Consider the following 12,091-nt stretch of genomic DNA (forward strand, 5'->3'; position numbering starts at 1 on the left):
TGAGATTCAATCTTCCACTATCCTTTGTCTAGTTCTCAATGATTGACAATTTATTCTTATTTATAAATCACTTTACCATTTTTCGAATATTGTTAAAATGGAAAGATTTCTCAAATCAACGTGGGCCTTTCAACAGAGACTTGTAATCATAATTCAATATATCTGATAATTCAATCATTTGATCTTATCTTCTAATTCCATTGATAAACATTTTGAAACAGATACAATCATATAAAGTATTTAATCTAATATTTTGTTTACGTTTCAAGTTATAATATATATACACATATACATATATAATCATATTCGTTTAATGGTTCGTGAATCGTTGGAACTTGGTCGAGGTTGAATGAATGTATGAACATAGTTTAAAATTCTTGAAATTTAACTTAACAAATATTGCTTATCGTGTCGGAAACATATAAAGATTAAAGTTTAAATTTGGTTAGAAATTTCCGGGTTGTCACACTACGTACCTAATTTTTTAATAACTGTTTAAATGTTATTATATATATATATATATATATATATATATACACACACACATATATTAATATATAAATAGTTTGTACCAATCGTTGATGTACGTCTCACTTTATTGATTGAACATTTGGATCTTTTCTCTCGACAAAACGAAAAGTAGTTTGTACCAATCGTTGATGTACGTCTCACTTTATTGATTGAACATTTGGATCTTTTCTCTCGACAAAATGAAAAGTAAAACAAAAAATGATGAATAATTACTTTCACGCTTATTACAAATCAATCACATAACTATTTTTGGTCCTTCCTCGACAAAACGAAAAAAAATTGATAAATAATTACTTTCTCAATAATTATCTATGTAATTAATGTTAATCAAGGGTGAAGAACCGGCGCAAAGCCAGGTCTCCCAACTAGTTCAAGCTAATGGTTGGTTTTCTTTATCACAAACCTACCGTAGATTATTTATATCTTAACAAATAGGATTTCAAGAGGCTGGTTTAACAATAAGAGCCTGAGATATTCTAAAGATGGTCTAATTGTAAAGAACAAAACTAGGGATGGCAATGGTCACCTGATCCGATGGATATCCACCCGATCCATCCGCTTCGTGATGGATATGGGTGAACCTAAATGGATATGGATACGGATATGGATGAACCTTAACGGATATGGATATGGATATGGATGAAAAGTTTCATCCATGGATATATCCATTACCACCCGAAATACATATACAAATATACAAATATAGATATATGCGTACATATTTACGATTACAAGTTTATTTACTGTTAAATTTTACATTTTTCTTTCAACCTATAATGAAATAACTATAACTATAATATATTATAATAAAACACGTATATCTAATAAATAAACTTACAAATTTCATATTTAATTTTTCATAATCTATGTTTTATAGTAAATATAAAAAATTTGGTTATATCTTCGACAAGGATTACACATTCTTATGAATAGATTTTAATTATGCCATGTCATATTTATTTTTGCTATACTACGTTTTTATTTTAATCAAATGTTAAAACATTTCTTTAACATCCATTGGATATCCATTTACCCACTAAATCAATTGAATATGGATATGGATAGATGACCTGAAACTAAATGGATATAGATATGGATATGAATGAACAAAAATTAAATGAATATAAATATGGATACTGCATTACCCGATCCATATCCATCCCTAAACAAAACCATTATCAAGACTTGAATCCTATACGGAAACACCACGAGCCAGCCACGCGCCCGCCATATCCAGTCAATCTCGTCCCTCCACGTGTCATCTAATCCTACGGCTATACATTCACGTTGATTTTGGGTTTTTATATACTCATTTTATTCTTCTTTTCTTCCTTATCACTTAAATCAAGCAAATAACTGTCTTCCGTTTCCCTTGTTTTCCTCCATTTCAACTCTCACTAAAAACCATGCTTCTCAGAGCTCCACCGGCTATTTTCCTAAGGACCGGCGCCACCGCCGGCAGTAGCGATAATATTTCCGGTTCTATGCTATCAGTGTCCTCTGTTTCTCGTTCTCCGGCGATCGTTTGTGCGGCAGCTAAAGGCGGATCATCAAATAGCAGGCCGATTACAGGCGTTGTGTTTGAGCCGTTTGAAGAGGTTAAAAAAGAGCTTAACCTTGTACCTACTGTTCCTCAACAATCACTTGCTCGTCAAAAGTTCACTGATGAATCTGAAGCTGTGATTAATGAACAGATTAAGTAATTTTCTACTGATAATTTTTTCTTCATTTTGTTTTGATTGTATATACTAATATTTTTTACTTGCAGTTGTTGAACACAATTGATGAGTATCTATTGATTTATATGACATTATTGATAATGATGTATGCTTGAATGCTTGATAGGTGTTTGATAATTTACACTTAAGTATATGATAACAGTATTTGGAGAACATTAGGTGTAGTTATCTATTTATATGCAAAATGTAAAATATAAATATATTCAGTTATTTAATGATTAGTTGAATTAATTGATATCACATAATTGTTGTATGCATGGTAGCTGTTTGATAAAAGTTCTAGGAGAATTTTTGGTGTAGTTATATACCTAGATACTCCTTATATGCTTATTTTTGCAGGTCTTTGTGAATATATATTCACGGATATTGGATTTAGTAGATATTAGTGACTGTGTACATGATATTTAAATATTTTGATACATTATCTTGTATTTATTTATGTTTTGTCATATTGATTAGTATAGTAGTAATATAAAATAGTATGGAACTTTATTATATTCTGTTTTTAACTGTATATGTAACATAAATTGTGTGTTTAAAGATAATTTGGCATTATTGATAATGATGTATGCTTGAATGCTTGATAGGTGTTTGATAAACGAACTAGGTTAAGGTGTAGTTATATACTTAAATGTCAATTTTGTTATAATTATGTATTTTTATGTTCTAAAATGATGTAGCCATCATAGGTATATGATAACAGTACTTGGAGAACATTAGGTGTAGTTATATATTTATATATGTAAAATGTAGTATACAAATATATTCAGTTATATAATGATTAGTTTAATTAATTGATATCACATAATTGTTGTATGCATGGTAGCTGTTTGATAAAAGTACTAGGAGAATATTTGGTGTAGTTATATACCTAGATACTCCTTATATGCTTATTTTTGCAGGTCTTTGTGAATTTATATTCACGGATATTGGATTTAGTAGATATTGGTGACTGTGTACATGATATTTAAATTTTTGATACATTATCCTGTATTTATTTATGTTTTGTCATATTGATTAGTATAATATAATATAATAGTATGGAACTTTATTATAATCTGTTTTTAGCTGTATATGTAACATATTCTGTGTGTTGAAAGATAATTTTGATGGTGACTTTGTCCTTGTTTGTGATGTTAATTTATCTTTTTTGTTCCTTTCAGTGTTGAGTACAATGTTTCATATGTGTACCATGCTATGTATGCATATTTTGATAGGGACAATGTTGCTCTCAAGGGTTTAGCCAAGTGAGTTACTACCTTCATTTGTTATTTGTATTATTAGATTTGGCTATATAATCCAGGGGAAATGTTTGATGCGAATATGGTACATGAATCTTTGTAGGTTCTTCAAGGAGTCAAGTGTAGAAGAAAGGGAACATGCTGAAAAGTTTATGGAATACCAGGTGATAGATAATTACACGTTTGAATACTTGATGCAGATTTATCAATGTTGTTGACTAAGTCATACTATGATTTAACTTTTCTGTTTTCAGAACAAGCGTGGAGGAAAGGTGAAGTTGCAATCTATTTTAATGCCATTGTCTGAGTTTGATCATGCAGAGAAAGGAGATGCTCTTTATGGTAAGTTGTATATAATCTCCGTGTTATAATATAATTGATTACCCAATATTTGCATGCTATAGGTACTACCATTAAGTCAGATCTCATATATTGCTTGATGTGCCTTTGTAACTATTAATGAGATATGGATACACATTGTAGCCATGGAACTTGCATTGTCACTGGAGAAGTTGACAAATGAGAAACTTCTGCACGTACATGCGGTATGACATATGCTTTTGCTTTTATTTGTATGCTCACTAGTACATCAATTAAGGATTGTTAGTAAGCTCAAAGAGAAGTGGAATATGAGTATCTAATTCTATATATTTGATGCGATCAGGTGGCCAACAAGAACAATGATGTGCAATTAGCTGACTTTGTTGAAAGCGAGTTCCTGGGTGAACAGGTAGAACTAATTTCACTTCTATAAATTATGACATTCAGTTGAAATTTGTTCGTTGGTATATTATTTAATTTGCCTTTTAAAAAAGTTGATTTTGATTTTCTTGTGGTTAAAAAGGTTGAGGCGATTAAGAAGATATCTGAATATGTTGCTCAGCTAAGAAGACTCGGCAAAGGACATGGTATACTTATAACTTTCTTATTTGAAACTGAAGGCATCGTTTTTACAGTTGCTAATTTTTTTTTTTAAATATCAGGAGTTTGGCATTTTGATCAGATGCTCCTCAACGAAGGTGCTGCTGTTTGATGAAGTAAATTGCTCATGTCTCTACTATCATAAATGGTACTGTCTTACGGTCATTAGGATCAGACATATTAGTTGCGATAAACATTTTGGTCGGTGTTAAATGAGAAATGCAACTTGGAGGCTAGTTGTATAGTTCTTTATTCCCCTGCTATGCTTGTTTCAAATGCCTTTTATAAACATTCACCTTATTTTGGTTCACTTGTAAGAATCCTAGTTTTGAACTTTGCAGTGTGTGTGTGTGATAATGAAATATCTGGTTAAGTTGGTTCTTTGTTTCTTATCTGGCTTTTGGCTAATTATTATAGACTTTTGGTACATTCATTCTATAACTTGTTTAATAGCATACAAATGGCATAACACTATATCTCACACCTCCACAACTGTAACGAAACTGTAGTTCAAAATTATACGATGAAAACCTCTAACCTTGTGATGTGTCATCAATGTTAGAGAACAATTGACTTCAAAAAGAATTCGAAAGAGCAAGCGTTAATTATCTCATATTTTCGATAAATAAGCCACAAGCATGATTATTAAGTTTTACTATATAACTTAGTAATGCATACTTTTGTAGAAAATTTATCAAAAAAAATGGTAGGGCTATGTCCTATAAATCATGACAAGGACCCTTTGCATTTTATGTTCTAGAAACGGCCATAGTCATGCATCTTTTGAAGGGAAGAGCATTAATATTAATATATGCCACAAATGGGTGAATAACACCAGTTCCCTGGTGACAGGTGGAGGTACAATTATTTGATCAAAACATTAGATTGTGACAGATTATATCCAAGTACTATCTACTTTAATAAAGACTGATTTTGAGCAAAACATTAATAAAGTTATCTATATCTATATTGTCGTCATGCCAATGTACATATTACTGTTTTTTATTCCATGTCAATTTCCATAGAGATTTATTCCTTTAGCTAAAAATAGGAACAGCGATGCAACATTAATCGGTTAGAAAGATAGCTTTCCTGTTGGCATCTATTTTTTTTGCTAAACAAGATATGCATATATGAGCTTAAGTTTTTGGCGCAGTTTGAAGCAAGCAAGTAAACATATGAAGCATGAAAGTAAAATAATGTCGAAGACCACATAAGACTTGGACTCTATAGGAGTTGAGTTATAGTGTATGAGGTTAATATGGCACCATAACACCATTACAAAACAATCAATAAGCCACGCTTAGGACACCTTCATAAAGAAGACAATGATGATGTAAAAAAATTCATATAAAATGCTACTTAGCTTCGAAGTCCAAATCAAGTTTAATATTCTTAATAATACTTGCCTTTCAAAGAGAAAAGTCCTTAACTAATATTCTTAATGTTCCTTGACAGATAATCTTTTTTAGAACTTATGAAAGTAAACGTTTTGAAAAGAAAGCACATCTCTTCACTAGTCTTTTCATCCTCATCACTTTCTTCATGTCAAACTTTAAAAATTTTGTGTAATCAAATAATTAATCCTTTCAAGTTAAAAGATTACTACTAAATAATGCAACAGCAAATGGTTACTACATTAGTATTTTACAAAACTGAATTGAATATAAACTAATACCAATATGATCAGAAGCCCGTCTAGCTCAGTTGGTAGAGCGCAAGGCTCTTAACCTTGTGGTCGTGGGTTCGAGCCCCACGGTGGGCGAGTTTTGTTTTAAAGTTATTTTTTAACGGCGTGTAAAAACCATACGTCAGAATATTTACCGTCAATTACTCCAACCTTGCTTTTTTTGGTCCACACCATACTTTTATGATGATCATTTCTCTTTTATAATCAGACGACCTATGTTAACTACCTTTTAAATCTATCCACACTATTTACCGCGATCTAATCTTTCGAAAACCCCCAAATATATACACGTTCACACGCTCTGTTTTCTTCTGATCACCGGAGAGATCAGAAACCCTAATTTAACCACCGTTATCAATGGCGATCTCCGTTCACAATCTCTTACAACAACGGCGTTACCCGTTCATCGCATCGCTCGTTCTCATACTCATATTCGTCACAGTTTTCATCTTAACAACCGAAACTTCACATCCACCACCACCACCACGCTACCGTCTCCCTCTTCAAAACGTCGCTACAATTAACCGAACTAATATACATATAAATCCAGATACTGATACAGATCGTGATAATGATATCATCGTCAGTGATATTAATAATAATAATAATAATAATAATAGTAATAGTAACGATAGTGAGGATTTGGTATACAAATGGGAGGCTTGTCCAGGTCCTTTGGCCGTGGATTACATACCTTGTTTGGATAACTGGAAAGTGATAAAAACGTTGAGATCGAGAAGACATATGGAACATAGAGAACGCCATTGCCCTAAACCTAATCCTCATTGTTTGATTCCGTTGCCTGATGGATACAAAGTGCCAGTTTCGTGGCCGAAAAGTAGGGACATGGTGAGATTGCTACTTTGGTAAGGTTTTATATCTAAAATCTAAAAATTTAATAATTAGAAAATCTTATATACTGATTTACTGAAAAGTTCAAATATACAAGTTGTTTGGCTCTCGCAGGGTCTATTTGTGATTGGAATATGAATGTATGATATGAAGATTTGTATCAATGAAATGATGTATTAAATTTAAATTAGAGTTTATTTGTGATTGAAAAATATGAATGTATGATATGAAGATCTGCGAATTAAGGTAGTTAATGTATTATTAATTGAATAAATAATAATTGGACCTGCAGTGGAACAAAATTTATGCAGATGCCTCTGTGTACTAAATATTTTTATTGAAACAAAAGTTCTGTGGTATTAATTTATCTTCATGTATGTGGTTAGCTTATTTTATCCAATAATAATCGCTATGGAGGGAGGTAGATTCATATTCTTTTTATATAATTGTATTATAATCTTAAACTTTATATTGGAAAAAACAGTACCTCTTATTTTTTAATTGAATTGTTTATTTGTTTGACTTGTTATACCTTGGAAGACTAATTGATGACTATGCATAACATGAAATATTACCTACTATATGCACATTATCCTTAATGAGCTTGCTCATTTCGTATAGACATTGATATATATGTTTCTAATTGACGGTGTAGGTGTAATTAATATTAAAGTCGGTGTGCTTAGTAGTAATTTTTGCCATTTGTTGAATGTTTTCATTACCTGGCTTAATGTAGCTGCAGAGCAATATTTTTTATTTGTCTATAATTTTTATTCTATTAATGTTAAGAATGGACTTTAACACAATTACGCTTTGGTTAATTTTTTTTCTCTGGGACTTCTATGGTTAATGGTTTTGTTAGGTAATATTTACACTGCAATTTGCAGATATGGTATGACAATGTTCCACATCTTAAGCTTGTCGAATACAAGAAGGAACAAAACTGGGTGAAAAGATCAGGTGATCATCTTCTATTCCCTGGAGGAGGTACTCAATTTAAGGACGGAGTTAATCATTACATTCAATATATAGAAAAGGTATAAACTTTTCACTATTAAGTTACCTTTGTTAATCATTTGGGGCCTATCAAAAGCAACAAGGATCAAATTCCTTAGTAGAGTATTATATGGTACCAAGTTAATGCATATAAAAATGGATAAGAGGGCTCATGGTGTCAAAGGCTCCTGAATCGAAATAAGATCGTGTTTATGGTGCACGGCCGATTCATTTATTAATGAATGTTTTACATTGGCACACTGCTTTAAAAATTCTAACTACTTTCTAGTTCATTTAAATCTGCTTCACAGTACATGTTCTTTGTAGACATGCTGCTGTTCACACTCATCATTGCCCATATTTTGTATATACTTGACTTGATATGATAGTTACATGCTACTGCATCCATAAAACTCCACACACTTGGTACAGAAAGATGAATGTTTTTTTACCTATAAGGTTTTTTTTTTTTTTTTTTTTTTTTTTTTTTTTTTTCTTTTCGAAAACTGGATTGGATTAAAGGCTCAAAAGAGCAACATAAAGAGAACAGAACGAGAGGCTAGCCAGGAGTGTTTTTCGTAGCTATGAGTGTTGATTGGCGCTGATCTTGTCTCAGCTGACACGTTTGTTTCATTGTGTTTAACTGTTTATAATGTTAGTCTGCTAGATATCTCGACACTCTACAATCTGATGACAGTGACTACTGAACCTCTTTCATTATGTTTCTGATATCCATGATTATAGAGCTTTCACAATCTCCATATGTTTTACGCACTTCATCAGATGCGTAAAATGCACACGGGTATTTATGGATGTTGATTGCTATCTGTATAGATTAGTATTAATGTAGTTGTGTTACTATTACAGAATTTTATTTGTTTATGTTTCTTCTTTTCTTCTAGAATCTACCAAAAATTGGTTGGGGGAAGCGCACAAGAGTGATTCTCGATGTTGGTTGTGGTGTTGCTAGCTTTGGTGGTTATTTGCTTGACAAAGATGTTATAACCATGTCCTTCGCTCCAAAAGATGAACACGAAGCCCAAATACAGTTTGCTCTTGAAAGAGGAATTCCTGCAACTCTCTCAGTAATTGGCACACAGAGGCTCACATTTCCAGATAATGCCTTTGATTTAATTCACTGTGCACGTTGCAGGGTGCACTGGGATGGAGATGGTAATGGTTTTACTACACTTGTTCTTTATGTTATGAGTTCTGGACTGTTGTAATCTTCATGGACGGTTTTTCAGGTGGAAAGCCATTGTTGGAGTTAAACAGGGTTCTAAGGCCTGGGGGAGTTTTTATATGGTCGGCTACGCCAGTCTACCGTGATGATGAAAGAGATAAAAAAGTTTGGGACGGTGTGTATAATTTATGCTCTAAACTTGTTTTTTGTGTTGTTACATAACACTAGTGTTGACCAAAAGCTTTAAGCCATTTACTTTTGAATGACTAGACTTGGGTTGTGTTTAAATTTCAAATGAGTCAAATAGCAAGGTTGGCTAAAAGGGATCCCAACTGGTCAGATGGGTTGAAAATAGGCAAATAGAAAGGGTCCGGGTTTGAGACGGGTTTTTCTAATCGGGTTAGGGTCTGGGATTACTTAAACCCGGCCCAAACCCGACCCGATGTCATCCCTACATATAACCCCGTTAATAATTTATTTTAAAGATTTAGATTGTAGTCATTTGTAGTTATGATTGTCATGCCCGTCGTCGACATTAAATGGACTGAAAGTGTTAGTGGGTCAACCCAGGCTGTTTCGTTAGGGTTAACAACCCGCCCAAGCCACACATCTTGCAGAGTGGAGTGAAGTTATTCACTTCCTTTGTCCAACAGAAATAATTTATATGTTCGATTTAACATTTGTGTGGTTCTTGCAGCCATGGTAGCTCTCACGGAAGCTATATGCTGGAAGGTGGTGGCTAAAAGTTTCGATTCATCTGGAATAGGGCTGGTTATATACGAGAAACCTCTTTCTTCTTCTTGCTATGAATCACGTAAAGAAAACAATCCACCTCTATGCGATGAAAATGTCCGGCCAAAAATTTCATGGTATATGAAAACATCTTTGTACTAATGAAGCAAAAGTATTATTTTTAATCATAATTATAATCACCATCTTCATTTTTTAGGTATACACCTCTTGATGGCTGTATCTCTGCACTCGCAGTGACAAATACATGGCCCACTACTTGGCCCCAAAGGCTCAAAAGTAAACCTTCAAGTCTCTCATCAGAACCAGATGCTGAACGTATCTTTGATGACGATACCAAACACTGGTCTGAACTTGTTTCAAATGTCTACCGAGGCGAGCTAGGTGTAAACTGGTCAAGCGTGAGGAATGTAATGGATATGAATGCTGGTTACGGAGGGTTAGTTATACTTACTAATTTATCCTTCATCAATAACAGGTGGTAAAAGGGCGGGTTAGGTAATGGGTAATTCTGCTATATGGTCGAAACAGGACGGGTTGGGCTGTGTTGACCCGCACCTTTTGTCTAAAACTTTTGAGACATCTATAATTAGTTTGACAAATATGATCTAAAGATGTTTCACATCGTGACTAGGTTTGCTGCTGCTTTGATTGATCTACCTCTGTGGGTGATGAATGTCGTCCCTGTAAATGGACCTGATACTTTGCCTGTAATATTCGACCGAGGGCTAATTGGTATCTACCATGACTGGTGTGAATCACTTAATACTTATCCTAGAACTTATGATCTTCTGCATTCCAGCTTCATGTTTAACAATCTAACGCAGAGGTACATAATTAATTCCATATGCTATATGAAGTAACATTAATCTGTTATGGCAGTAACATATGAATTTTTCAGGTGTGACATGTTGGATGGTGCAGCCGAAATAGATCGCGTATTAAGACCAGGTGGAGTTTTGATAGTTGAAGACACCATAGAAATGATAAACAAGTTGATACCCATTTTGCGTTCGCTCCATTGGTCAACCACCGTACACCAGAAACGATTCCTTGTTGGTAGTAAAGGTTTTTGGCGTCCCTAAATCCGAAAAATAACTTTTTTTTTTTCTAATTTATTTTCATGTATCTTCTAGTGTTCTTTCTCTTTTAGTTTATAGGGCGGGTGGAGTGCTTAACCCTGATGCTCAAAGAGAATAACAGCATTCAACCGATCAGCTTATTCATTTATTTATATGGAATGTAAGTTAAACCAACGAAAATTTGTTGTACAATAATCTATATATACTGCATTAAGGTAGCATTGTAGCAACATACCAACATGTCTGTATTTAGAAAAAAAGATGTCTAGTTTTACATATGAAAAATATACTCCGTATCTTGATAGTTGAAACCATAGATAATTGAAGTGTTATTTTGACTGTTTAACTCAATTAGTTGGGGAAATGGGAAATATTCCCATATTCAAGTGTCGTGTAGGGCCGTCAGAGAGTCGGTTTTACAATTTTTTTATTCAAACCATGTGCTTATCTCACCATACTGAAAAAACAAAACAGAACAATGTATAGTTGGAATTTTTTTTTTTCTAAAGCAAGAAATTTTATTAACTCACAATAAGAAGATTTACAACGATAAACTATTACATCACGAAAAAAGGTTGCAAAGAGAGCAACCCTATGCTAATACTAGATTCCTAACACGAAAGATAAACATGCGGATTAGACAACCAAGTAAGTCAATCGAACTTCTTCCTTTTTGATCTTAGGGATATCCATCCAAATGACTTAACTTGAATTTGGTTTATTGTAACCGCCGCACTCCACGAACTACCCCGAAATACTTTGTTGTTTCGATTTTTCCAAAGATAGTACACATTAATCCATTCGATACCTTGCCATATTTTCTTCCAGAAAATGGATATAGAGGCGCCGGAGTTACCTTTAAGAATCTCATTGAAACTAAGGTTTGTAAAAGCACCTAAGCCCCATCAAGAATAGACCCGCTTCCATATCTCATTGGCATAAGCACAAAATAGCAAGGTGTGGTCCGTGGATTCTAGATCATCGTCGCAAAGAGGGCACCAAACACTATTCAAATCAATTTCCCTTTTGTCCAACTCGATCATAATCGGGAGTCTTTTCTTCAATAGCGGCCACACAAAAACTTCTATCTTCTTTGGAACCAAATT

At 33.4% G+C, this 12,091-nt stretch overlaps 2 protein-coding genes and 1 non-coding gene across 4 annotated transcripts; all 3 read left to right on the forward strand.

Moving 5' to 3' along the window:
• Positions 1-1,879: 1,879 nt before the first annotated feature.
• Positions 1,880-4,826, forward strand: LOC139899584 (ferritin-2, chloroplastic-like). The gene is made up of 8 exons (XM_071882400.1): positions 1,880-2,230; positions 3,434-3,517; positions 3,615-3,675; positions 3,766-3,853; positions 3,995-4,056; positions 4,176-4,241; positions 4,356-4,419; positions 4,495-4,826. Exons 1-8 carry the CDS (start codon positions 1,938-1,940, stop codon positions 4,542-4,544), a joined length of 768 nt encoding a protein of 255 aa, XP_071738501.1. The 5' UTR covers positions 1,880-1,937; the 3' UTR covers positions 4,545-4,826.
• Positions 4,827-6,124: 1,298 nt separating this feature from the next.
• Positions 6,125-6,197, forward strand: TRNAK-CUU (transfer RNA lysine (anticodon CUU)). The gene has a single exon. It is a non-coding gene; the product is annotated as a tRNA-Lys (tRNA).
• Positions 6,198-6,388: 191 nt separating this feature from the next.
• On the forward strand, positions 6,389-11,245 carry LOC139899583 (probable methyltransferase PMT23). 2 transcript variants are annotated; one of them, XM_071882398.1, is made up of 8 exons: positions 6,389-6,971; positions 7,862-8,011; positions 8,873-9,143; positions 9,218-9,328; positions 9,851-10,022; positions 10,103-10,342; positions 10,538-10,732; positions 10,805-11,245. In XM_071882398.1, exons 1-8 carry the CDS (start codon positions 6,480-6,482, stop codon positions 10,986-10,988), a joined length of 1,815 nt encoding a protein of 604 aa, XP_071738499.1. In that variant the 5' UTR covers positions 6,389-6,479; the 3' UTR covers positions 10,989-11,245. The 2 variants fall into 2 exon arrangements, with proteins under 2 accessions (XP_071738499.1, XP_071738500.1); XM_071882399.1 differs by having other exon boundaries at positions 10,828-11,004.
• Positions 11,246-12,091: the final 846 nt, after the last annotated feature.

The sequence above is a fragment of the Rutidosis leptorrhynchoides genome, chromosome 3 (genome assembly GCF_046630445.1).
Source record: "Rutidosis leptorrhynchoides isolate AG116_Rl617_1_P2 chromosome 3, CSIRO_AGI_Rlap_v1, whole genome shotgun sequence".
Taxonomy (NCBI): Eukaryota; Viridiplantae; Streptophyta; class Magnoliopsida; order Asterales; family Asteraceae; genus Rutidosis; species Rutidosis leptorrhynchoides.

What these genes read in the sequence shown, in the direction of transcription:
- LOC139899584 (XM_071882400.1), top strand. Translation starts at nt 1,938, where the DNA reads ATGCTTCTCAGAGCTCCACCGGCTATTTTCCTAAGGACCGGCGCCACC. An exon ending in GTGATTAATGAACAGATTAA is followed by an intron (nt 2,231 to 3,433) that starts GTAATTTTCTAC and finishes TGTTCCTTTCAG; the next exon opens with TGTTGAGTACAATGTTTCAT. An exon ending in GAAAGGAGATGCTCTTTATG is followed by an intron (nt 3,854 to 3,994) that starts GTAAGTTGTATA and finishes TACACATTGTAG; the next exon opens with CCATGGAACTTGCATTGTCA.
- LOC139899583 (XM_071882398.1), top strand. Translation starts at nt 6,480, where the DNA reads ATGGCGATCTCCGTTCACAATCTCTTACAACAACGGCGTTACCCGTTC. An exon ending in ACATTCAATATATAGAAAAG is followed by an intron (nt 8,012 to 8,872) that starts GTATAAACTTTT and finishes CTTTTCTTCTAG; the next exon opens with AATCTACCAAAAATTGGTTG. An exon ending in GGTGCACTGGGATGGAGATG is followed by an intron (nt 9,144 to 9,217) that starts GTAATGGTTTTA and finishes ACGGTTTTTCAG; the next exon opens with GTGGAAAGCCATTGTTGGAG.